The 23,575-nt window shown below is 49.1% G+C and overlaps 1 protein-coding gene and 1 pseudogene across 1 annotated transcript in view; one reads left to right on the top strand and one right to left on the bottom strand.

The window, feature by feature from the left end:
- LOC148454893 (E3 ubiquitin-protein ligase PHF7-like) overlaps nucleotides 1-3,379 on the bottom strand; it is a 40,102-nt gene extending 36,723 nt beyond the window's left edge. The window contains exons 1-2 of the mRNA XM_088460643.1: nucleotides 3,183-3,379; nucleotides 2,891-3,100 (exon numbers count right to left, since the gene is read on the bottom strand). Coding sequence (XP_088316769.1) covers nucleotides 2,891-3,100; nucleotides 3,183-3,379 — 407 coding nt within the window. The remainder of the gene's footprint in view (nucleotides 1-2,890; nucleotides 3,101-3,182) is intronic.
- Nucleotides 3,380-13,775: 10,396 nt separating this feature from the next.
- LOC148454892 (EF-hand calcium-binding domain-containing protein 12-like) lies at nucleotides 13,776-22,342 on the top strand (annotated as a pseudogene).
- Nucleotides 22,343-23,575: the final 1,233 nt, after the last annotated feature.

Raw genomic sequence — 23,575 nt, 5'->3', positions numbered from 1 at the left:
CTGTCTTCCACATTAACTTGATTACCATCACAGCTGCTGGCGTGGCGGATCACGTGGAGACTTCCGACTTGCATAGTCTGGCATAGAATGGAGGCCGCTTGTTTCCCCTCCGCCGGCGGAGAGAGTGAGAGAGTGAGACCGCTGCAGGCACTCGAAGGAGGCTTAGCCTGCCACTTCACCTGCTACATGTGGAGTATTGAGCCAGAGATGCTCCGTGAGTAAATCCCCTGTCTGGGGCTCCATTCATTAAATTCTAAGTGGGACACCACCATCTGAACAGGTGTTATTCCGATTCTCCTTTTTTTTTCCCCATACATTTGCGGGCCAGGACTATTTCAATTTATGATTTACCTATTTCATCAAGTGCTGGATTTCCTTCAATATCACGGTTATTAATCCGTGTTTAGCAATTGTATACACATGTGACATTGCTATTTCAATACCTTAATTGGATATCCTTATGGTATACATTTTATCAATGTTAATGCATCAGCCATATACAGGTTAGGCACTTTGAAGTCCATTTATTGTTATTGTCTAGTGTTTCATGTATGTATTTGTATCCATTTTTAATAAATTTAAGTGTGATTTTCAAACTGACACAATTGATTGGTGTTTCTGACAGAGACACACCAGCGCAGTATTTCTTTTTTCATTTCCTTAAGATTCACACTCTCACAGAGAAGGAGACGGAAAACTAGTGACCATAACCAAGCCCATCTGAAGCACAGGTGCAACAGGGTGGGAGTCCTGTGGAACCTTATGGACTTCGTAGAAATATAGATAACAAAGGTAAGTTCTTACCATATCTCTTATTTTCTACGGCAGGGTCCATAGGGTAACCACAGGATACCTTGGGGATGTCCCAAAGCAGTACCTTCAAGGGTGGGGATGCTCCTGTGCAGAAAGGAGAATCCGCCACCCGAAGGAAGCATCCTGAGAGGCAAAAGGTATCAAAAGCATACTATCATACAAAGGTATGGACAGAAAACCACCTGGCCGCCTTACAAAGCTGAACAGCCAAGGCGCCAAGGCAAGCTGCCCATGAGGGACCCACAGACCGAGTAGAATGAGCAGTAAGAGGGCGGCATTGGAATGCCCTCATAAGTGTAAGCCTCAAAGATAGCCACACGAATCCACCCTGCCAACGACTGTTTGTTGGCAGGCCATCCCTTCTTTTGGAAACCGTAGAGGACAACCAAGGAATCCGACTTCCGAAGGGAACTGGTATGAGCCACGTAAATACGTAGAGCACATACCACATCCAATGAGACCTCACCTGCTGAAAGGTCTGGTGAGTTAAAGGCCGGTACTATAATTTCCTCACTAATGTGGAAACCAGACACCGCCTTAGGAAGAAAACCAGGGCGAGTCCTAAGAACTGCCCTGTTCCTGTGAAAAATCATAAAGGGAGGGCGACAAGAAAGAGCCCCCAAATCTGACACCCTTCTAGCTGAAGTAATACCTAGAAGAAATACAGTCTTAGCTGTAAGCCATTTGAAGTCTACTGAGCCCAGGAGTACAAATGGAGGTCCTTGGAGAGCCCTAAGGACCACAGCCAAATCCCAAGAAGCCACTTGAGGGACAAAGGGAGGCTGAATGCGAAGGACACCCTGCATAAAAGTGCGGATATCAGGAAGCGGAGCAATCCTATGCTGAAACCACACTGACAGTGCAGAAACATGCACCTTCAAGGATGCAAGGCAACTTGTAAGCCCACCTGTAGGAAAGCCAGAGCCCTGGATATCTGAAATACCTGGGGATTGTACCCCTTGGGTGACACCCATCAACTAGGTAAACCACAACCTGTGGTAAATCCTGGCAGAAGCGAGTATCCGAGCTCTGCGCATGGTGTTAACCACATAGTTGGAGAACCCCTTAGCCCATAGGAGGAATGTCTCAAAAGCCACGCCATCGAAGACAGATGACCCAGATCCGGGTAAAAGCAAGGACCCTGAGACAACAGGTCCGAATGTTGAGGTAACAGCAACAAAGTGTCGATGGAGAGACTCCGCAGAGTACCAGTGATGGCTGGGCCATGCTGGAGCCACCAGCAGGATCGTACCCCCTTCTTGCTTGAACTTTCGAAGCACACAATGAAGAAGGGATAACGGAGGAAACTGGTACACAAACTGGAAGGTCCACAGAACCGATAATGTGTCTACCAGGAGAAACTCTGCTTCTCTTGTTCTGGACCCGTTCACAAGCAGCTGGCGGCTGTGTCTGGAGGCCTTGAGGTTTATATCTGAAAGGCCCCATTTGTCCCCTAGGAGCTGAAATACTTCCCGGTGAAGAGACCATTCCCCTGGATGCACATCATACCGGCTGAGGAAGTCCGCTTCCCAGTTGAGGACTTCTGGGATGAACACAGCCGAGATGGCCGGGAGATTGCCATCCGTCCTAATCAGAATGTAGGATACCTCTTTAAGGGCTGTCTGACTTCCTGTTCCTCCTTTGACAGTTTAAGTAAGCCACTATAGTGGAGTTATCTGACTGAATTTGCACTGGTTGTCTGTGCAGAGTAAGTCTTGCATGTTGTAGTGCTTTGAACACTGCCCGAAGTTCCAAGATATTGATCGGAAGGGCCGATTCCGCTGACGCCCACCGTCCCTAAAAAAATGGGTGGACCCGTCACAGCACCCCAGCCCCGAAGACTGGCACCCGTCGTGAGAAGGACCCAGTCCGGGATCCCTTAATGTTGTTAGAGACAGGCACCCCTCCAGAGAAAGCACCATCGTTTCTGACTTTATCCGACGGGGCAATCCATCCCACCTGGAGAGAGTCAACCTCTGCAGAGGTCCGGAGTGAAACTGGGCATAATCCACCATGTCAAATGTTGACACAATGGATCCCAGTAATCGCATCGCTGAGTGAATGGACACTCGGCGACCTTGAAGACAAATGTGTACCCTTGTCTGCAACACTGAGAGCTTTGCCTCTATTAAGAAGATGCTCTGCTGTTGAGAGTCCAACAGTGCACCCAGATGGAACTTCCTCTGGGATGGAATAAGTGAAGACTCCTTCCAATCTATCCACCAGCCGAGGGTCTGCAACACCGATATTGTCAGTTGCAGATGGCTGCAAAGTAATTCTGGAGATCCTGCTAACAGTAAGAGGTCATCCATATAGGGAAGCAGGCGAACCCCCTGAAACTTTAGGAGGGCCGCCATGACCACCCTTACCTTAGTAAATACCCGTGGTGCCATAGAGAGACCAAAGGGTAGACCTGAAACCGGTAATGTTGATCCAGTTCAGCAAATCTGAGGAAACATTGATGAGATGTTGCAATAGGGACATGCAGGTAGGCATCCTGGATGCCCAGAGTCACCACAATGTCTCCAAGTTCCATAGCTAATACAATGGAACACAGAGTTTCCATCCTGAACCGAGGTACCCTTTTGTAATCTGATTAGGGACTTGAGGTTGAGGCTAGGACGGTATGCACCGCACGTTTTTCTGTACCAGAAAGAAGTGGGAATAATAACCCATCCCTCTTTGGGGTGATTGGACAGGCACTATGACCCCTGCCAGGAGCATAGAACGCACCACCTACTGGATTTCCATGGCCTTTTCTTAAACTGAAGGAAGGCCTGCGGTGAAAAATTGATGGGGAGGCCTTCTCGGTAGGACAGGGCATATCCGTGGGAGACCACTTCCTTTACACAAGTGAGAAGGACCCAGTCCGTCTGCGGTGAATTGACAGTAGCCCTGGGCAAATAGTAGAAGTCGGCCCCCACCGTGGGCCTCCCCAAGGGGAGTCCTGACCCGCCAGGCTGAGGGTTTGTCGTCTGGTATGGTGACCGGATATCTACCGCTCCAAGTCTGTTTCTTGGACTACGCAGCATTCTTGGCCCCGGAGGGTCTCGGAAATGACTGCACCTTAGGCTTACCCTGGGGATGATAGAATCAAAAATACGAGGTCCCAGATCAGGATGGAATCGGAGCTGAAGACAGGCATGCAAAATTAGCTGTCGCCAGCGTATCCACAATTTTTTTAAATCAGGGCCAAACAGAACCTGAGCATTATAAGGTAAGCATTCCAATCCCTTCTTGGATTCCACATCTGCTCTCCAAGCATAGGCAAACGCAGGGGGGGTTTCCATCTGCCTGGAAACCCCCCTCCCCAGCACACACCATGACCACAATAGAAATAGTAATATAATAGAATGTTACTAGCGCTGCATATTCTGCTCAGTATCACAAATGAAATGATTAGCACCACCTGTGGATCTTTTAAAATGCGTCAGCTAGTAATAAATACACCTGTGCACCAACTAGGAGATGTGGAAAACATGCACTGTTAGGGGTGCACTGCTGTATAGACCATCAATAGGGTTAATTATTCATACTGTATAATAATACACTATCCAGTACATAAGGAGACCAATATGTACATATATATGTCCAGGACAGTGCTAGGTTCTTCTGCTGCCCCCCAGAGTCCCAGATTTGCTCCAATACTCTGGAATGGTGCTCACATCTGAAATAAAACATTCAGCTCAGACAGGATGGACCTACTGCCGCATCTAATGGCTCACTGTGATTGCTGGTCCTGTATATGCTGGAATTATGACACACAATATACTTTTTATGTAACATAATAAAGCTGGATAAGTGCTAATTATGCCCTCTTCATGGACTGGCCACACTCACTCTAAAATCAAGCATTTGGAAACCCCCCTCTAGAAATCCTGCGTTTGCCACTGCCAAGAGCGTACCACAAGGAGCGCGAGCGGACACCGCCGGCGCAGAAATCCTTGAAGTAAGAATCCAAAGCTGCCTCTTTAATGTACACAGCTGAATTCAAGCGTGTCACATGAGAATCCACCTAAGAGGGAGACTCCCATTTAGTGAAATAGCTGTCTGCAAAGGGGTATGCATAAGCAAGGCGCCTTAGTGGTTAAATCATTTCCTTAAAATAAGCGAATGTGGGCATAGCCGTGGGAAGGCCATTGTCAGTGATGAGCATGCCCATTCAGACGGCCCGTATGAGGCATAAATATTTTACACTCAACTCCTTTGGGAGGGGGCTCAGAATCAAATAAATCTAGGAGATCACCCTCATCAGACTACATGTCATCATTATACTTGAGTGATGGGGGGTAACAACAGTCTCTTAGCCGGCCTAAACGGAGGTTCCTGTAACCCATCCGTCAGGTTTTGAACCGTAGTGGACAAAGTGTTAACCCAGACAGGTTCCACGGGGGGGAAGCGCCTGTGGAGGGGGACAGTATGCCACCATCATCTTTCCCTGGACCCCTAGTACAGGGGACAGGACTACTGCCTGCTGCGGGAACCCCAGTGGGGGGAACGCAGCAGGGGCAGACAACTGATCCACTAAGGCATTTAGAGCATGTGTTGGCAAGCCCATGGAGGCTCCTGTGACATTTCAGGCACAGTAGGGGTATAGGAAAAGGCATAACAGCTGTACATAAGCCCTCCTGACATACATCCCCTTCTCCTCTACCTATTTTACATCTGGAGCAGGCAAGTTGGCGAGGAGCACTATTTAGCATTGAATCTTTGCTCCCAGACAGGATAAATAATGTGACCCACCACACAGTGAGAACTTCTGATTGTGAGGCAATTCCCACCCTGACAGTACAGTAACGAGAGGGCTGAGGGGAGGAAAGATAAAGTGATAGCAAAAAAAGGCTGACAGAAGAAATCAGACACAGCGCTAGCAGAAAAAACAACCTGCACAATAGCACTATAATCGACTACAAGACCTAATGTCTAGTAGGAATAGTGCTGCATACTCTGACCTTACTACTGGAGGAGAGATATGCAGGGGGGAACCAGGCACCGCAGTGTGAGACCAGCGTTGTAGCTCAAAAAAGATGGCTACCGGAGAGCACAGAGTGGGCGGGCCCGGGTGAGGAACGCTGGAACAGCCTGCTGAATCACTGAAGAAAAAGTGGCGCTGTGTGCAGTGGAGGAGGCGCCGCCTGCGCTATACAGGGAAGAGCGCTCCCCTGGCATGCCTTTAACCCCCAGGATGCTGGAGCGCAACTCTGCGGTGCTCCAGCCCCATATCCCGGTGGTTCAGTGGTAGCGCAGGCTCTTGCCTGGCTCCACAAGCAGCTGTCCCCAGGGAGCCCCCAGCCCTGGGGACAAAAGGTGGACTGTGCTTCAGGGGGCGCCTACCACAGATGCCCGCTGCTTACCTCAATGTCCCCCGTGAAGATTCGGCCACAGTCCAAGACCCCCAGGGGTTCCCGCTAGCTGGGGCGGTCAGCGCCGGCGGGGTGTCGGAGTGGCAGCATGGACGTCCACTGGACTGTCCGTGCTGACCACTCTTGAAGATCTTCAGGGGCTGTATCAGCAGCTCCTCTGTGCAGTGACCCGACTCCGGCCGGGCACCTACGAAACTGAAGGTGGGGTATAGGAGAGGAGGCCCCAGTGCATCCTGGGACTAAAAGATTAACTGTGTGGTACCCGACTGTGTGGTGCCTGAGGGTGAGGTATAGGAGAGGAGGCCCCAGTGCATCCTGGGACTAAAAGATTAACTGTGTGGTGCCCGACGGCAGAGCCATCGCCTATACCCCAAGGTATCCTGTGGATACCCTATGGACCCTGCAGTAGAAACTTGCTTTGAAATTCTATTGCATTTCTATCACATGCCACCTGTGTGACCAGAGCAGTTTCTGGTTCTGACTTACTCGTCCAAAGAAGATGGATTTCAGGTGGTCAGGATGCTGCTGCTACATCTGCTGTGTAACCTCACCGCTATACGGCTGTGGTCCAGACGGACTCTCTGAGGCTGGAGGCTGTAATGTAAGAAAACAAAACAAGTTATCTAAAGCAAAAGCAGTGACTTCATATATATTCTTGTCTAACCTATTAAATGCCCACACCCCTCCTGCGTCCCTCCTTACTGATGCTGTCACTTCTTATTGACATGGACACAGCCACACACCACTTACTGACATGGACAATGACTCATACTGCTTACTGACACGGACACTGCAATACACACTGCTTACTGACACAGCCACGCTGGAACTTGTAGTACCACATGAGTTTGAGTGCGTGACATTGCCTAGCCCTGTGTTAACTTATTATAGCCTGGAAGCCTGATTGATATCATCACTAATGCATGGGGTGTGACAGCCCTGATATCAGATTTTTTACAGTGGGTACAATTTTATGGATTTGTCCCTGTTTTTTTACTGCAAGGTACCATGCTGTCCAGCCGGAGGCTATTCTCAGGGCCGGCCGGCCCATTACGCGAAGTACGCAGCTGCGTACGGCGCCAAGCTGTAAGGGCGCCGTCAGCACTGCAGGGAGGCGCAGGCTGGAGAGGCGCTCTCCCCGCTGTTACTGCTGAGACAATTGTTGCTGCTGTCGGCTGTATGACAGGCAGCCGCATACTGCAGGGAAGCTCTTCATCACACAGTGCTACTGTGTCTTGCCGACCGTTCCGTTCCCCCTGGCCGGGTCCCCGCTTCCTCCCCCCTCCCCACTGTGTTGCACCACCTGACCTGTCAAATTAAATGTTTGGCAGAGGCAGGGTCAGGTGTGAGTGGGTGGCTGAGTGGGGAAGGGGAGAGCTGTGGGTGGGTCAGAGTGAGATCTGTGTATGTGTAAGAGGGGAGAGCAGTTTTAAGGGCAGATGAGCTGAGGGCAGGGCCAGCAACAGAAATCTCAGGGCCCGGCACACTCATGTTTTTAGGCCCCCCTCATCACCTTCCAGTACGTACAGTACATGCAGGTTGGCCACCCTGGCCCTGTGTCTCACAGATCCATCCCCAGCACCTGTCTCACAGCCCCAGTGTCAGTGTCTCACAAGTCCAGTCCGTGTCTCACAGCCCCAGCGCCTCTCCAGCCCTATGCTTTCATCTCCATCCCGTTTGCCAATTCATCTCCCGCTTCCCCAACCACCACCTGAACCGTGTCTCCCTAGCCCCTACAACCACCGTCCGAGCACCACTCACCTGCAACCTGCTCCTGTTACCTGTCGGCTTGGACCCGGTTCTTCTCTGAGTGACCCAGCAGCGTAACGTCATGCGCGCTGCTCCGGGTCAAAACAAAACTTTATTTTTCCAGTCAGCCGGCAGATGGCCTCCCTCTCCTTTGTCTCTGTGCCCTGCTGAATACAGCAGAGCTAGGGGGACACATGAACTGGGCTCCTGAGAATCCTGTGGAGCCGGGGCCCTTCGCAATCTCGGAGCCTGGTACATGTGTCCCCTTTGTCCCCCCCTGTCGCCGGGCCTAGCTGAGGGGGAAAGCTGGGGGGAGGGAGTACCGAGTGAGAGGGGAGCATTGTGTGTGTGAGGGGGGAGCGCTATGTGAGAATTTTTATGCTGTATGTATTTAAATATATATTATTTATGGAGCCCCTTTGCGGTATTTTCATGGGGCCCTGTGGAGTCACAGGCAATAACAAAGGGGGAGGAGGAGGCAGTCCCCTCCCATCATTACCCCCAGGCAGGGGGTGATTGACTGTTTAAGCTATCGGGAAGATTCCCTGTGGGCCGATATGCTCTTGGGGCCGTCACGTCTGTTGGCCGGTAACTCTTTTAAAAAAATTTTTATCATGTTGTCCCAGCCCCGCCCCCCACAGACAGCCCATGCACCACCTGACTAAGTGCAGGGCTGTCTGTGGAAGAACAGGGAACCTATTTTTTGTATGTCGGGCATTAGATGCCAGTGTCAGAGCCAGAGCCACGCTGAGAGCCCGCCTTGTGCTGCTGCCTGGTACTGTGTTGCATGTGTAATGACATACATGTGTCATGTGAGCGCTGTGCCCACCCTCTCCCTGACGCCGACTGCCGTCACCCTCTCCCTGATGCCGACTGCCGTCACCCTCTCCCTGACGCCGACTGCCGTCTCCCTGACGCCGACTGCCGTCACCCTCTCCCTGACGCCGACTGCCGTCATCCACTGCTGTTACCCTCTCCCTGTCACCCACTGATGTCACTCCCTCCCCGTCACCCACTGATGTCACTCTCTCCCTGCTGTCACCCTCTCCCTGTCATCTATTGCTGTCACCCTTCCCTGTCGTCACCCAGTGCTGTCATCCTCTCCCCGTCACCCAGTGCTGTTACCTTCTCCCTGAATATGTATCTTTGGGTATAAATGTATCTTAGCACCCAGGGTGGTCCTGCTGTATAAGGACTTCATACATATTCATGTGGGAGCCTATGTGTGTGTTTAATTATTTTCATGTGGGGCCTGTTTTTTTTTGCGAGCATAAAAGCATAATTATTTTCACGTGGGGGCTAATGTGTTTTTTTTTTTTTCTTTATGGGTATTCAATTAGCCACAGGATTTCCCCCGTGACATATTATCGTCAAAAATCCCCGATGCGCGGGGAAAGGCTGTTCAATTACATATCCTTTTTCTCGTATCAGAAAATTGGGATTATTTCAACAGGGGGCGCCGAAATCTATATCCGCTTACCAAAAAATTAGGCTCGGGCCGGCCCTGGCTATTCTCATTATCTATTATTATTTGGTCATTTTCAGGAGTGGTCTATGTCTGCCATCTAGTCCACGCTCAGCCAATAGTGGCACTGCAAGTTCCAGCATAACCTTCCAGCTACACAATTTCTCTGTTCCTTGGGCTTAATCCAAAATTACACGCAATGTCGATGTTGGACGCAGTAGGCGATTTTGCATGTGCGGCTATGCCGTAGCGACCGTCACCGACAGGATTTAAAATTTAATTGATGCGTAATAGCTAATTTGGTTGTTACATTTTAAAAAATTGGTTTACAACATGGGTACAAGTGAGCCGTAAGTGTCTGTGATGTGTGCCTGGCGTAAATCAGGCGCATAGGCTCCTGTCCAAGACCCACACTTAAAATAGTCATCGGCGTTGCTTTGTATGTGTGTTGCAATTTGTGATTTTTTTTAGTGAACCTAATTTGCGTTTGCAATCAAATTATAGTCTAATGTTGTTTTGTGAAGCAGAACCGCTAAAACAATGATCCTGGACATGTTCATATTTTTCCATTCCAGGACCAGCCCTAGTGTAAGCTCCAGAGATCTGTCGCCCATGGAAATAGCAGAATAAGTAGGAAAACTTGTGGCACAGCTGCAGTGCATGTAACGCATGGAATCTGCTCCAATTACATTATCCGGGATGAAACTATGCTGAATGTGACATTGGCTACAGAAGTCTCGTTCCAGGACTTTCATCCACCAATGGATAATCACTTGACGGCAGGGCCGGACTGACCATTGGGCACTTCTGGCAAATGCCAGAAGGGCCGATGGCTGCGTGGGCCGGTCTGTCCGTCTACTTGGATACAGTACTATTGAAATTGTCTCTCCCAAAATGGCCGCCGCCTCATAGGAGACAATCGTAGCACATTGAAATTTAAGATGTCTTCATTTGCCATGTTCTGCTGCCGGACGCTAGAGGACCGGCTGTACCTCTAGTAACAGGGAGCAGCTAGTTCGGCAAAAGCCTGGGGAAGACCTGCATGCTGCCTCCCCTACCATTCAGGTAAGTGTTTTGTTATTTTTTCATTACGTGTGTGTCTACTGAGGGAGGCACTACTGTGGGGGGATTACTACTAGGGGGACTACTACTACTATTACAAAGGGGGGGGAAACTACTAGGGGCACTACAAGGGGGGGGACTACTACTTGGGGCACTTTAAGGGAAGGAGACTACTACTAGGGGCACTGCATAGGGGGGAGACTACCACTGGGGTCACTACCATTGGGATCACTGCACCACTACTGGGGGCTCTATATAAAGGGCAATACTGGGGGGGACTGCATTGGGGGACCACTACTGGGGGCTCTATATAAAGGGCAATACTGGGGGTACTGTGTAGGGGGGGACTACAACTGGGGCCACTATTTAAAGGGCACTGCATAAGGGGTACCACTACTGGGGCCACTGCATGGGGGGTACTATATAAGGGGCTTGCAACTGGGGGCACAAGGGGCACTGCACAGGGGAGACCACTACTGGGGGCACTGTATAAGGGGCACTGCATAGGGGGGATCACTACTGGAGGGCTGCATAAGGGGGACCTCTCCTGGGGCACAAGGGGCACTGCATAGGGGGGACCACTACTGGGGGCACTGAATTGGGAGGACCACTACAGGGGGTGCTGTATAAGGGGTACTGCATAGGGGGTGTTGAATTTGTAAATAAACCTTTTAATACATTCCTGCCTATAAACCTCTAAGATTCACCTGCCTAGAACCTCTAAGACCACAAGATGTCGCTAATTAGCGCTGTGTTTGGTTATACCATTAATGAAATACTGAGACAGTTGAATAGTGGTCCAACGGGCTAAAGATTATTATTCAGGTAAAAGTACAGATGTTACAACGCTATGATCTAATAATGAGCGCAAATAAATTGTACAAACAATAGGTCATAAGGTACAGTTAATATACATGAAATGGTTAATAAAGATCAAAATACAAGGAGCAATATGAGACAGGGAGACAGAGAACAGAGAACAGAGAGAGAGAGAGAAAGAGAGACACATTAAAATATAATGAGAGAGATATCAATGTCTGCTGAGAGCACATGTTCAAGATGGCTGGTGATGGTGTGTGTGTGTGTGTGTGGGGGGGGGGGTTGGGAATGCTTCCTGCCCTATTGTCCAAACCGCATGGTCTACAGACAAACTCCATTATGAAGCTACCTGCCCTATTGTCCAAACCGCATGGTCTACAAACAAACTCCATTATGAAGCTACCTCATTGAAATCTCCCATAATGCCATAGTTAATTAAATATGCAAGTTGAATATCATATGCCAACACATCAGGCAAACACTGCACCATTTAATATTCCAACATCTACAACACAAGCTGATTCCAATATACAACAATACCATCCTACAACAGACATCATCCAGTACCCACTAGACTGTGGGGAGGGGGAAGGGCTGAAGCACATGCTCTTCCTTTGTTTGCAAGCCTCATGATCTATAGGCAAACTCCAATTTGAAAACTCACATTGAAAACTCCCATAATACACTCCATTTTGAAAGTAAGAAAACTTGCATAATGTTGTAACTTCTGTAAATCATATATCCATTAATGATCATAATTATATTAAAGACAATATACCTATCTGACCCATACAACACCATAACTGGGTAGAATTATAATTTCATTTGATCATCCCACATGGAAGTAGCCATCTCTAATAAACTGCAGACAATATACCTATCTGACCCATACAGCAATTACTTATGACCATTCAAAGCTGTTATTAATTCAACTTCCATAATATATATCACTGATACCACCCTATGATTACATTCATGAGTATGCAACACATACCAAGCCTATCTCTCCCAAGCAGAGATATTGTTCAAGCACATGGGAAGGTCCTAACACAGAGCACATGGGAAGGCCCTAACACAGAGCACATGGGAAGGCCCTAACACAGCTCACCAGAGGATCTCAATCAACCAGCATCAATCATTTACAAATATTACAAAAACTCCATAATCAATCCCTTTCCTGCATGCTGATAACAGACTATTGTACCCTACAGTGTAGATGAAAAGTACAGATTAGATAACATATCATCCACTGTATGCTAACACAGACTCATGAATATCCTTAGAAAACTATAAACCACAAACCATGCTAAGCTAATAACAGGTTAACACCAAAAATAGCTACAGACACCCAAATAGGCTAAATATTGCACAATTTATACTTAGCTATAACCCAGGGGAACTGAGACCCATTTTCCGTTGTCTTGTGAGAGAGGGAACCTCTCTCTCTTCCAAAATCTGCAAGTGTGTGTGCTGGCTTGTGTGTTCTCAGAATGTGCATGCTATGTTCCCGCCCCCTTTCACCTGTGAGGTCATCAGAAAGGGAGTATCCTTTTGGTTTCCGGAAACTACTGCTAATTAGGTTCTAGTCCCAGTTAGCTATCTCTATTGATTAGACTGGAATAACCAGTCCTTTGGACAAAAATGTAAACAAGCCTACACAATGTCATTGTCTTTTGGTAAGGGTTAGAAATCTGTTACAGGGCATTTATTGGACAATTTCAAATGGATACAAAAGGTCTCCAACCTCCCTTTGCATCCCCCACATGCAAATCTAAGCTACTTATGGCTTACAACATTTCAAATAGTTATTCTCTCTAACATTCATCTTTCATAGCCGCATGTTCTGATCTTCATATTGATGTCACCGGAACGCTGTGGAAACAGAGTAGATCAGTACTTTTCCAAACACAGTCCAATTGTCATTTACTAAGCCATAGTTACAGAAAACATTCATTTCTTTATATACTGACATTGCATTTAAACCAAGTAATAATTATCCTTTTTGCGTTACGGGACCATTGCTTTTAAATGTATGTATGCGGGGAAAACACCACTGCTTTGCTGTTGCTCAAATATAAGTCTGTGGTGATTTTAATGTGTTGGAAAGTTATTTTATGTATTCTGAACACTGTCGGTATGTGTTTGGGGAAGATTGTTAAAAAGTTGTTCGTGCTACTTTTAGCAACTTTGCACTGTGGTTTGTGTACTATGTATTTTTGACAAAATGGCGCTTGTGTAGTCTTGCTGCCATTCACAAGATGGCGTCGTGCAGGTTTTCCAGATTCCAAACAGATTCTGTCTTACCCAATTATCCGGTTTCGACAGGGGGACCACTACTGGGGGGCACTGCATAGGGAGGGACTACTACTGTAGCTTTCCCGCTAGGCTGTTTTAGCGGGACGCGGTGCCCTGCCCTCCAGAAGGAGGGCAAAGAGTGCCCTGCCCTCTCAGCCTGCGGGTGCCGTCTTCACCCACGGGTCACAGTGTCCTGCGGGTGGGAAAATATGCCCGGCATCTATTCTCCCCGTCGGCAGCGCTTTCGAGCTGCTGGACATGTCCGTAAGTGCCGGGCACGCCCCCAAGAGTGACGAAAATGGGATGTGTCTTATAGACATGCCCCCTTTTCAATAGCCACACCCTCTTATCGGGCGCGTGCACGGCAGTGTCCTTTCTAGCTGCGGCGCCCTGCCTGCCGCCGGAGCTAGAGTGAACACTATACTGGGGGCACTATATAAGGGGCACTACTGGGAGACTGTATAATGGGGACCACTCCTGGGGCACTGCACTGCACAGGGGGGGGCATCTACTGGGGGCACAGTATAAGGGGGATCACTACTGGGGGCCTGCATAAGAGTGACAACTACTGGGGGCATTGCATACTGGGGGTACTGTATAATGGGCACTACTGGGGGGACTGCATTAAGGTGCATATGGAATGGAAAGAACTGTTCCCAGAGTGACAAGAAAGGGGTATGCGTAATGATTATGGCTTTTTCCATGAGACCATGGCCCCTTAATTTGTTTGGGCATGCGCAATAATATGCTTGCTCTCCAGCTCCATTATGCCCCCTGTTCCCCTCTCCCCTCCCACCTGTGCCCCCTGTTCCCCTCTCCCCATGTCTGTGCATGTTCTGCTCTCCATGTACTTTGCCCTCCCACCTCTGTGTCTCCTGTCCCCCTATCCCCATGTCTGCACCCCTTCTGCTCTCCCGTGTACTCTGCCCTTCCACCTGTGCCCCCTAGTCCTCTCTCCCCATGTCTGGACCCCTTCTGCTCTCCTGTGTACTTCCCCCCCACCTGTGCCCCCTGTTCCCCTCTCCCCATGTCTGTGCATGTTCTGCTCTCCTGTGTACTTTGCCCTCCCACCTCTGTGTCTCCTGTTCCCCTCTCCCCATGTCTGTACCCCTTCTGCTCTCCCGTGTACTCTGCCCTTCCACCTGTGCCCCCTAGTCCTCTCTCCTCATGTCTGTACCCCTTCTGCTCTCCTGTGTACTCTGCCCTTCCACATGTGCCCCCTAGTCCTCTCTCCTCATGTCTGTACCCATTCTGCTCTCCTGTGTACTTCCCCTCCCACCTGTGCTCCCTGTTCTCCTCATGTCTGTACCCCTTCTGCTGTTCTGTGCTTTTTTATACGCTACACGTAGTGAGGCATAAATTGTCATAGGACCCAGACACTATGGAGTAGGCCCACAATTTTTTTAAAGTGAGGTGTCCCTGGGACCCACACTTTTTTCATTTAGCGCGATCACTGGGTGTAAGTGGCATTACTGTGTGTAACTTGAATGAGGGGCACTACTCTGCAGTGTAATGTGACAAAGGGGTACTATGGTATGGAATAATTTGAATTGGGGGTACTATTGTGTGCTCACGCCCCTTCCCAGCGAACACACTGTTTTTTTTGACGAGCGCCTACGGCGCGCATACTACCAGATTCTTTTGTGATGGGGGACACCAATGCTCTTTATGTCTACAGGGCATCAAAATGTGTAGTAACAGCTCTGCTTGGTGAACACAGATGTGTCCTCCTCTGCTCAGTACCCCTGCCCTAAAAAATTCCTACAGTGAACACTATCTAATCCTCTACAACTACTAGGCTAGGCCTTGGTCAGTTGGGAAAATGCCTTCCCTTTACTTTGTGTGTGACATATACCAATGTAGCACCAGCTTTACCTAACAGAACAAACCAAATACCAAATGTTTAAATATGGCACATGTACAGTGGCGTAACTAGGGCAGGGCGAACGGGGTTCGTGCCCTGGGCGCCGTTGGGTCCGGCGGCGTGGGGGGGCACCGCCGGCCACGGTACCGGCCCGCCCGCCCTAGTTAGCCAGTGTAGCGCCGACCGCAATGAGTGCGGTCAGCGCTACACATTTGCACAGGACCGGCGCTAGGCTTCCAGCGCCGGTCCTGTGCTGCACGCCTGAGCCCGTTCCCTCCCCCTGAGCGCTTGCCCAATAGCACCAGGAGGCGGGCTCAGGCTGTGCATAACACACGCATCGCCGCCAGCACTGGCGGCGATGCGTGTGTTAAACAGCAGCCAATGAGAGTCAGATAGACTCTCATTGACTGCTGCAGCACCCACTGCAAGAGCCGGACTTCCGTCCGGCTCCTGCAGTGGGTAATGGGACTGACGTCATGACGTCATGACGTCAGTCCCATAGTGCTGAACGCGCCAGCCCGGGCGGACTGGAGGGCGGGAGCAGCATCGCGGACAGGAGCAGCGTGGAATCAGGTAAGTATATTTTTATATATATTTATTTATTTTTAAACCTATATGCACAACGGGGGAGGGGTTGGCTACTACAGGGGGGGACATCTTCTGGGGGGGACATCTACTGGGGGTGCCATTGGGAGGACCTCAACTGGGGGGGGGCTACTCTACTGGGGACTACTACTTGGGGGGATGACTACCACTGGGGGCATTCTAAAAGGGGCCTAGTATTACTAGAGGCACTGCACTCGGGGGACCACTCATGGGGGCAATAATAGGAAGGGCCACTACAGGGACCACTGGATAGGGGGGGGGGTCACTACTGGGAGCCTGCATCAGGGGGACCACTACTGGGGGCACTGCATGGGAGGGGGGGCACTATATAAGGGGCTTACTGCTAGGAGCACTGCGGGGACCACTACAGGGGGCACTAGATAGGGGGATCACTACAGGGTGCCTGCATAAGGGGACCACTACTGGGAAAACTGCATGGGGGGGACTACTGCTGGGGGCACTATATAAAAGGGCACTGCATAAGGGGATACTGCTACTGGGCGCACTGCATTGTGGGGACTGCTACTGGGGGCACTGCAAAAGGGGGAACACTACGTGGGGCACTGCATTTGGGGGGGCCACTACTGGGGGTACTGAGTAAGGGGAACTAATTGGGGGCTGTATAAGAGGGACCACTACTGGGGATACTGTATAAGGGGCACTACTATGGGCCTGCATGAGAGGGACCACAACTGCATACTGGGGGTACTACTGGGGTTAAGGTGCATATGGATAGGAATGTTCAGTTTGAAAATAAAGGGGTGTGTCATGTTGCCACGCCCCATTTTTAAGTGACCACGCCCATTTTTTTGACGCATGCGCCTTTGGCGGCGCACATGGGAGGGGGGGCTCCTTTTTCAAATTTGCCCTGGGCTCCAAATACCCTAGTTACGCCACTGCACATGTATGAATCCCCTGCAGGATGTGCTCTTTTGTGTGTATTTTTTTTTACAGAGAATGATGTACACTTTTATGTTCTAATATTAATTATATGCGTAAGCGCATAGACTAAGATGTGGGAGGAGTCAGGATTAGTAAGGGGAGGAGTCTATGCCAGGAGCCAGATTGCTGACACTGAGGTGGGCCTGTGTGCTTTAAAATGCCAGGGCCTATTTTTAGTCCCAGTCCGGCCCTGCTTGACGGGGTACAAGCAGAGAGATCTGTCTCAGACTCGTTTCTTCAAGGTGGCCTGCAGGACGTTTGGACCTCCAAAGTCAAGGACACGACGCATCATTGCTCCCCCCATGGAAAAACTGCAATCTGGGTCAGTAGAGGTTACAGAACCGTCGCTTGTGGCTTCTGGCAGCATCATTAAGTCAGAATCTGAAAGGATGGCTGAGATCAGAGAGACTAGTAACATCGGTAAGAGCATTTCTGACTGGTTACTGGAAAGACAGAAGTTCAGGACCCAATTGGACAGTATGGGGGACATAGACAAATGGCTGCGTGGAAAACTGGACCTGACAGACCTAGAAACCCGGGTACAGGACAGGATGGATGAGAGAAGTCTCAAAAGCCGAATGTCCCTAGAAACCACTGAAGAAACGGTGGGTTCAGCACTTAGAAATCACAATTTTCAGCAACTTTAGTCCTATCGACAGCCAAAGGGCAAACTTATCCTTCAGCACCGGTGCAGCTTAAGGTGGGACTTTACCAGAAATGTGAAACACTTATCCTTAAACTCTCAGCAACTGCCCATTCAAATCTTTATAGTGTTACATGGGTATTTTATACTGACTATGAATCTTCTCCACCACTCAGTGGGAGCTGCCATGTTGGTTTTGCTAAGTGTGTTTTACATACTGAGAGCTAAGACCATGTTATTGTTACAGAAGGACAATATTCTTATTTATTAATAGGAGGTGTAAACAGGTAGAGGATGGTAAAACATATGTTAATTTATTTATTGACCCAAATCAGTCATTAAAAATGTGGGGCATACTTTCAATATGGTAAAGGGCAGTAAGCAACTTCTGAATAGCATACGCTACAATTCAACCACACACGCTTTAGCACTATATCCATTTCTGTGCATTGGAGTTCTACCTACACTGCTTCATCTTCTCCTGGCATCATTGCAGTTAAATTGGGGTCTAAGGAGCTGATTCAGACCCGCTCGCTAAGAAGCATTCGCTCGTTGCTGGTGATGGTTCGCAATGTGCGCAAACTAGTCTGATTGATTTGGAAGCGTACACTCGCCGAGCATAGACAGCCCAGCAGAGTGAGACATCTCTGGAATGACACCTATATGTACATAATTATTTTATGTCCACATTAAATACGTTGGAAAAACCGGATGTAAATTAAATACATTAAAAAAAGTATCATTTACATAAAATACATTGATATAGCCACTTCCGCATAAAGGGGGTCATTCAGACCCGCTCACGAGCAAAGGTCGCTCGCAAGCGGGTCGATGTTGTGCGAATGCGCATGTGCACTACGGAGGGAGCTCCGTCATGCGCATGTGCGAGACCCGGCGAGCGAAGAGATATACGTCATTTGGGGTCTTGCACCAAAGGGGGCCTGCTGTCGATGGTGACTGACAGCACGCCCATTTGGTGGGTGTGTCGGGGGCATGGCTGCCAGACGGAGGCGTTCCCATGGGAACGCCTACCGTCTGAGTCCGGCCCCACTGACATCAGTAATGATGTCAGTGAGAGTGACTTTGGCTCTGATAGAGCCAAAATCACTCCTGGGCTTGCGGCAGCGAGACCCTACCGCAGGGTCTCGTCGCAAACCCGATGGTCGCGATGGTCAAAGACCATCGCGACCATCATCATGGACGCTCGCATAAGCTGTGGGTGGTAACCCACAGCTATGCGAGCGTCCAAAAGGCCGCTCCACATTTAAATAGGACGGCCCTGATTCAGAGCGAGCGCTCTGGTCAGAGTGTTCAGCTCTGAATCAGGCCCAAAGTTCCACCATTACCCATTGTGTAGTTCAGATGGGTAAGACTTCACCTGCGTCTCTCAGCCCCAAACCCACCCACTGCATCTCTAAATCCCAAACCCAACCCCTGCATCTCTCAGCCCCAAACCCAGCCCCTGCATCTCTCAGCCCCAAACCCAGCCCCTGTATCTCTCAATCCCAAACCCAGCCCCTGCATCTCTCAGCTACAACCTCAGTCCCTGGGTCTCTCAGCCCCAAACCCATCTACTGCATCTCTCAGCTCCAGACCCAGCCCCTGCGACTCTCATCTCCAAACCCTGCCCCGGTTTTTCACATCCCTCAGCCCCTGTGTCTCACAAACCCCAGCCTCTGTGCCTCACAGGCCCCAACTCCTGGGCCTCCCAGCTCTCAGCCCCTGGGCCTTACAGCTCATATCTCCCAGCCCTTGGGCCTCACAGCAACAGCATCTTAATTTCCAGTCCCTCCCCCATCATCTTCGTCTCCAGCTTTGCCCCCTCCCATACCGTGGCTCCCCCCCAGCCAACACTTATCTGCTGTCTCCTGTGCTGTTCCTCTTCCTCGGCAGCTTGGTCCTGGCTCCAGTCCTCCCTGCAACCAGCAGCGTGACGTTGCGCACCAGCATCAAAGTAAACTTTTTTGATCCAGGCCTCCCAGTCACTAGGCTTCGCCTCCCTCTGACAGCTTGCACCGTGAGCCAATCATAGTTTGCAGACCGGCAGCCAATCAGGAGTGGCCGCCGGTCCTCGAGCTGTGTTTGGCCCGCGGCCGGCATTAAATCTGAAAATCAGCCTGCTGTCTCTGTCTGGTTGCCGGTCCTTGATCTGCTGCTGGGCTCCCCTCTATCAGGGCCCGGGACTAGTGTCTGATGGTGACCCTGCCGGGAGACACTGGAGGCGGGTAATGGTGGCTATGGGACCCTGCACCACTGCGGGCCCCGGTGCAAGGCACCGGCTGCACCACCAGTAGTTCCGCCATTGACTTTGGGTCATATATTAAATGCTAACTCACCTGGTGGCACCCCAGGATCCTCCAGTATGACAATACAAGGATCAGCATTCCCTCCAGAAATTATATTTGGCACCCCCCTCATACTGATACACACCCCTAGTAGAGGCAGCATTTCAGTTTACTGATTAAATCTCTGCTTAAATAATGAAGGGTTTTCAGGGAACTTGCATTGGCTGGACTAAGAATGCATCTGCTCTGGTTTGAAACATCTTTTCACTTTTCCCAGATACTTGTGATATCTGATATACCTCAACCAGATGATCCCTGTTACCAGATAACTATAGTATTGTGCTTCCAGCCATATAAAACAGGCAGGTGGTTTCCGCATGATGAGGAGCTCGCAGTCCCATGTGATCACACCCACCATCCAGCAGTCTAAACCAGAAGCCCTGGCTATCCTGGAAGGTTACCTGAATCAGCGCCGGCTGTGCCTGGTGGACCTCTATAACCAGACAGACAAGAGCAAGAGGAAGCAAATCTCCAGCCATGACCAGAAGACTGTGAGAAAAGAGGTGAAGATTTAAGAATGGTGGTTGGGTTGTTTGGTCAAAGGATAACTCTCTCCTAAGTTCTTATTTTCTCTTATTTATTACTTGTAGATAAATACATACTATACTTAAAAAATCTTTCTAATATAGCTATCTTATAGAAAAAGTGTATCCAGTGGTGCTGGCCCTCATGTAATAGGCTCCTCAGTTCCTGCATTCAACCTTGGATAGTTGAGATGTTTATTGAACTAACTGCTGGACTGTAACGCAAGTCCTGCTCTTTCCTAGGCTAATAGTCCCATCAGTGACTTGCAGTTTGATGACCTGGTGATCTCACTCAGCAATAAGCAGCCAAATCAAATCAACTACTAGGAGCTGTCAGTGGGACGTTATTCCTGGAGGAAGAACATGGAAGACTGTAAGAATGGTGTAACCGTCAGCCCAGGTAGACTAACATGGTCATCTCCTACACACCCTCACCTCGGGGATCCTTCCTTTGCAGAATAGTTGCCCATGGTCTTATTACTGACCAAATATTGGTTTTCTATCTAATGAATGAGAGACAAAGCTGAGAGCATGATAAGTGTGGTAGCTACGTCATACATCTATACATCACGGCTGTTAGTTTTTAGGTGGTGTTAATGGGAAATTTTCAATGAAATGAGTGGATAGTGATAACATGGCAGAAGACACGGGGTGACCATACTTACACTGTCCATGGCATGGACCATTATGCCTGGTGGTAACATCATCCTTTGTGGGTACAGAGAACAGATTGCTCCTTCACTACAGAAAAGCATAAGTACTGTTTTTGTTTGGGTATAACGTGAGTTGCGATGCTGCGTGTTTTGTGTCTCCGTTGGCCATGATCATGTTAAACATAAGTTTCCTCTGTCCTTGCAGCCGCAGTGAGGTATTTCCAGCCTCCCAGCGACCACAACACTGAGGGAGGCGATTCTCAGCCTGTGGTGACCCTCTCTGGGATGCTGGATGGCCTAGGAAGCATAAGAACAGAATCTTGGCCAGTTCACAGTGTGCAAAGCGGGGAGAGCGGGTCACAGATTCTGCAGGTGCCCCCGGTCAGTTTGGAGGAAAGAAGACCCCTCAGCTATGAGGACATTGGGAAGAACTACAGAGAGAGGAAGCGCAGAGTAAAGGTGAGGACACCAAAGATGGAGAGACGAAGGCATGGCCACCACTCCCGCTGTTACTGAACTAGAAGTCTCAGTATCCTTTGCCAGAGAGTTATACTTTGTACAGGAGTAGCAGTCATCACTGTCAGCGGCACTTGCCCTTACCCTCTACTGGGTGCAGGAGATGCGTCTGAAATTGGCATCTACTGTGCATTCACACAACTCATAATAGAATGCAACGCAGCAAACCCATGACACGCCCACAAAATGTGCATCCATATTGTTGCCGTCCATTTAGTATCCATACTCAAAATGGCATACCACTATGAATAGTGCGTATATTCACATAGATGCATGTGCAACCCACAACGCATGTGCGGTCTGCAAAAAATCACTAGATGCGGCCGCCTACGAACCTGTGCGTGATTCAGGATCAGGCCCTTAGCGTCAGGCTTAGGGAACCTGGTGACAGCACGGTATAAGCATTCGGTATTCACACTGGCTTCCATCCCCCCCAGAGTAACACTCGGCTTCTGGACTGGTTAGAGCAGTGCCGTTTGGTGTGCACTGGCAATGCTGCCGTGGATGCCCATTCCCTGCCTTCTACAATGGGAGGGGAGACAGCAGAGCTGGTGGAACAGTTCCAGAGACAGGGGCTGCAGCAGTATTACAAGATCCTGAGACTGTGCCAGGCCTATGAGGTTCCTCTCACTGAGAAGCTGCTGGAACTAGGTGAGAAACCAATTTTATTATCTGTGCTCTAGAGACATTCATCTTGAATTGGGGATATTCCTGGTGCCAGGGTCCAATTCAGCTTTAGACAGAGAAGGCTGAGAGGTGCCTAAATAGGGGAAGCAGCATCTGATTGTAGCTGAGGGGAGGATGTAATGTATATAGTAGGGACACTATATTCTGTAACATAACTGGGAAAGCTATATAATGTACTACGTAAATAGGGGAATCACTTTTTTTATTTTTGTCAATCAAATACTAAAATATTATAGTATCCATGCAAACATATCTATCACTCAATGTACTGAAATAATTAAATTGAGACAAAAATAACTTTAACAGTCCATTTAACTATGAATTAAAGACAGACTTTTCATATTTGCAAATTAATTTGAAAGTGCACCAGTATACATGGTCATCTGTATGATATAGCAGTGATTCCCAACCTCGGTCCTCAAGGAACACTAACAGTCCTCATTTTGGTGATATCCATGCTAAAGCACAGATGGTTTAATCAAAATAAGGTACTAATTAAGTAGCTTGTGCTCAAGTATGGCTATCCTTAAAACCTGGATGGTTAGTGTGCCTTGAGGACCGTGGTTGGGAACCCCTGTGTTATAGGGTAACACGGTAATCCAGTCACCACCCATTATATAACAGTGTGTGTTATCATGAGCAAATAAATTACTTTTACAAACTGCAATCCCAGCAGCTCTAGAAACCCCTGTATGCTGCGCAGGCTCTGGGCTGGTTATTTAATTACCCCCTCATTGCAGTCACTGGAACACAAGTACGAACCACTTAGTGGACATAGGAATGTTTCTAGATCAGATTTCAAAGTTCAGAAGTAGAAACTGTTCTGTATCTACTAATCAGACCTCACTGGTGGTGAGCGTGGAACCATTCTAATCAGACCTCACTGGAGTTGAGTGTGGAATCATACTAATCAGACCTCACTGGAGGTGAGCGAGGATCCATACTAATCAGACCTCACTGGAGGTGAGCGTGAAACCATACTAATCAGACCTCACTGGAGGTGAGCGTGGAACCATACTAATCAGACCTCACTGGAGGTGAGTGTGGAACCATTCTAATCAAACCTCACTGGAGGTGAGTGTGAAACCATACTAATCAGATCTCACTGGAGGTGAGCATGGAATCATACTAATCATACCATGTATTCTATACATTTTTATATTACTGCCATGCTTTAGTAGGTAAACACAGACCACTGTGCAAATATCCAACAGGAAGCATGCTAATAC

The sequence above is a fragment of the Taudactylus pleione genome, unplaced genomic scaffold (assembly GCF_031769625.1).
Source record: "Taudactylus pleione unplaced genomic scaffold, aTauple2 ptg000969l, whole genome shotgun sequence".
Classification (NCBI taxonomy): Eukaryota; Metazoa; Chordata; class Amphibia; order Anura; family Myobatrachidae; genus Taudactylus; species Taudactylus pleione.
This window is presented reverse-complemented; position numbering and strand designations above follow the sequence as displayed.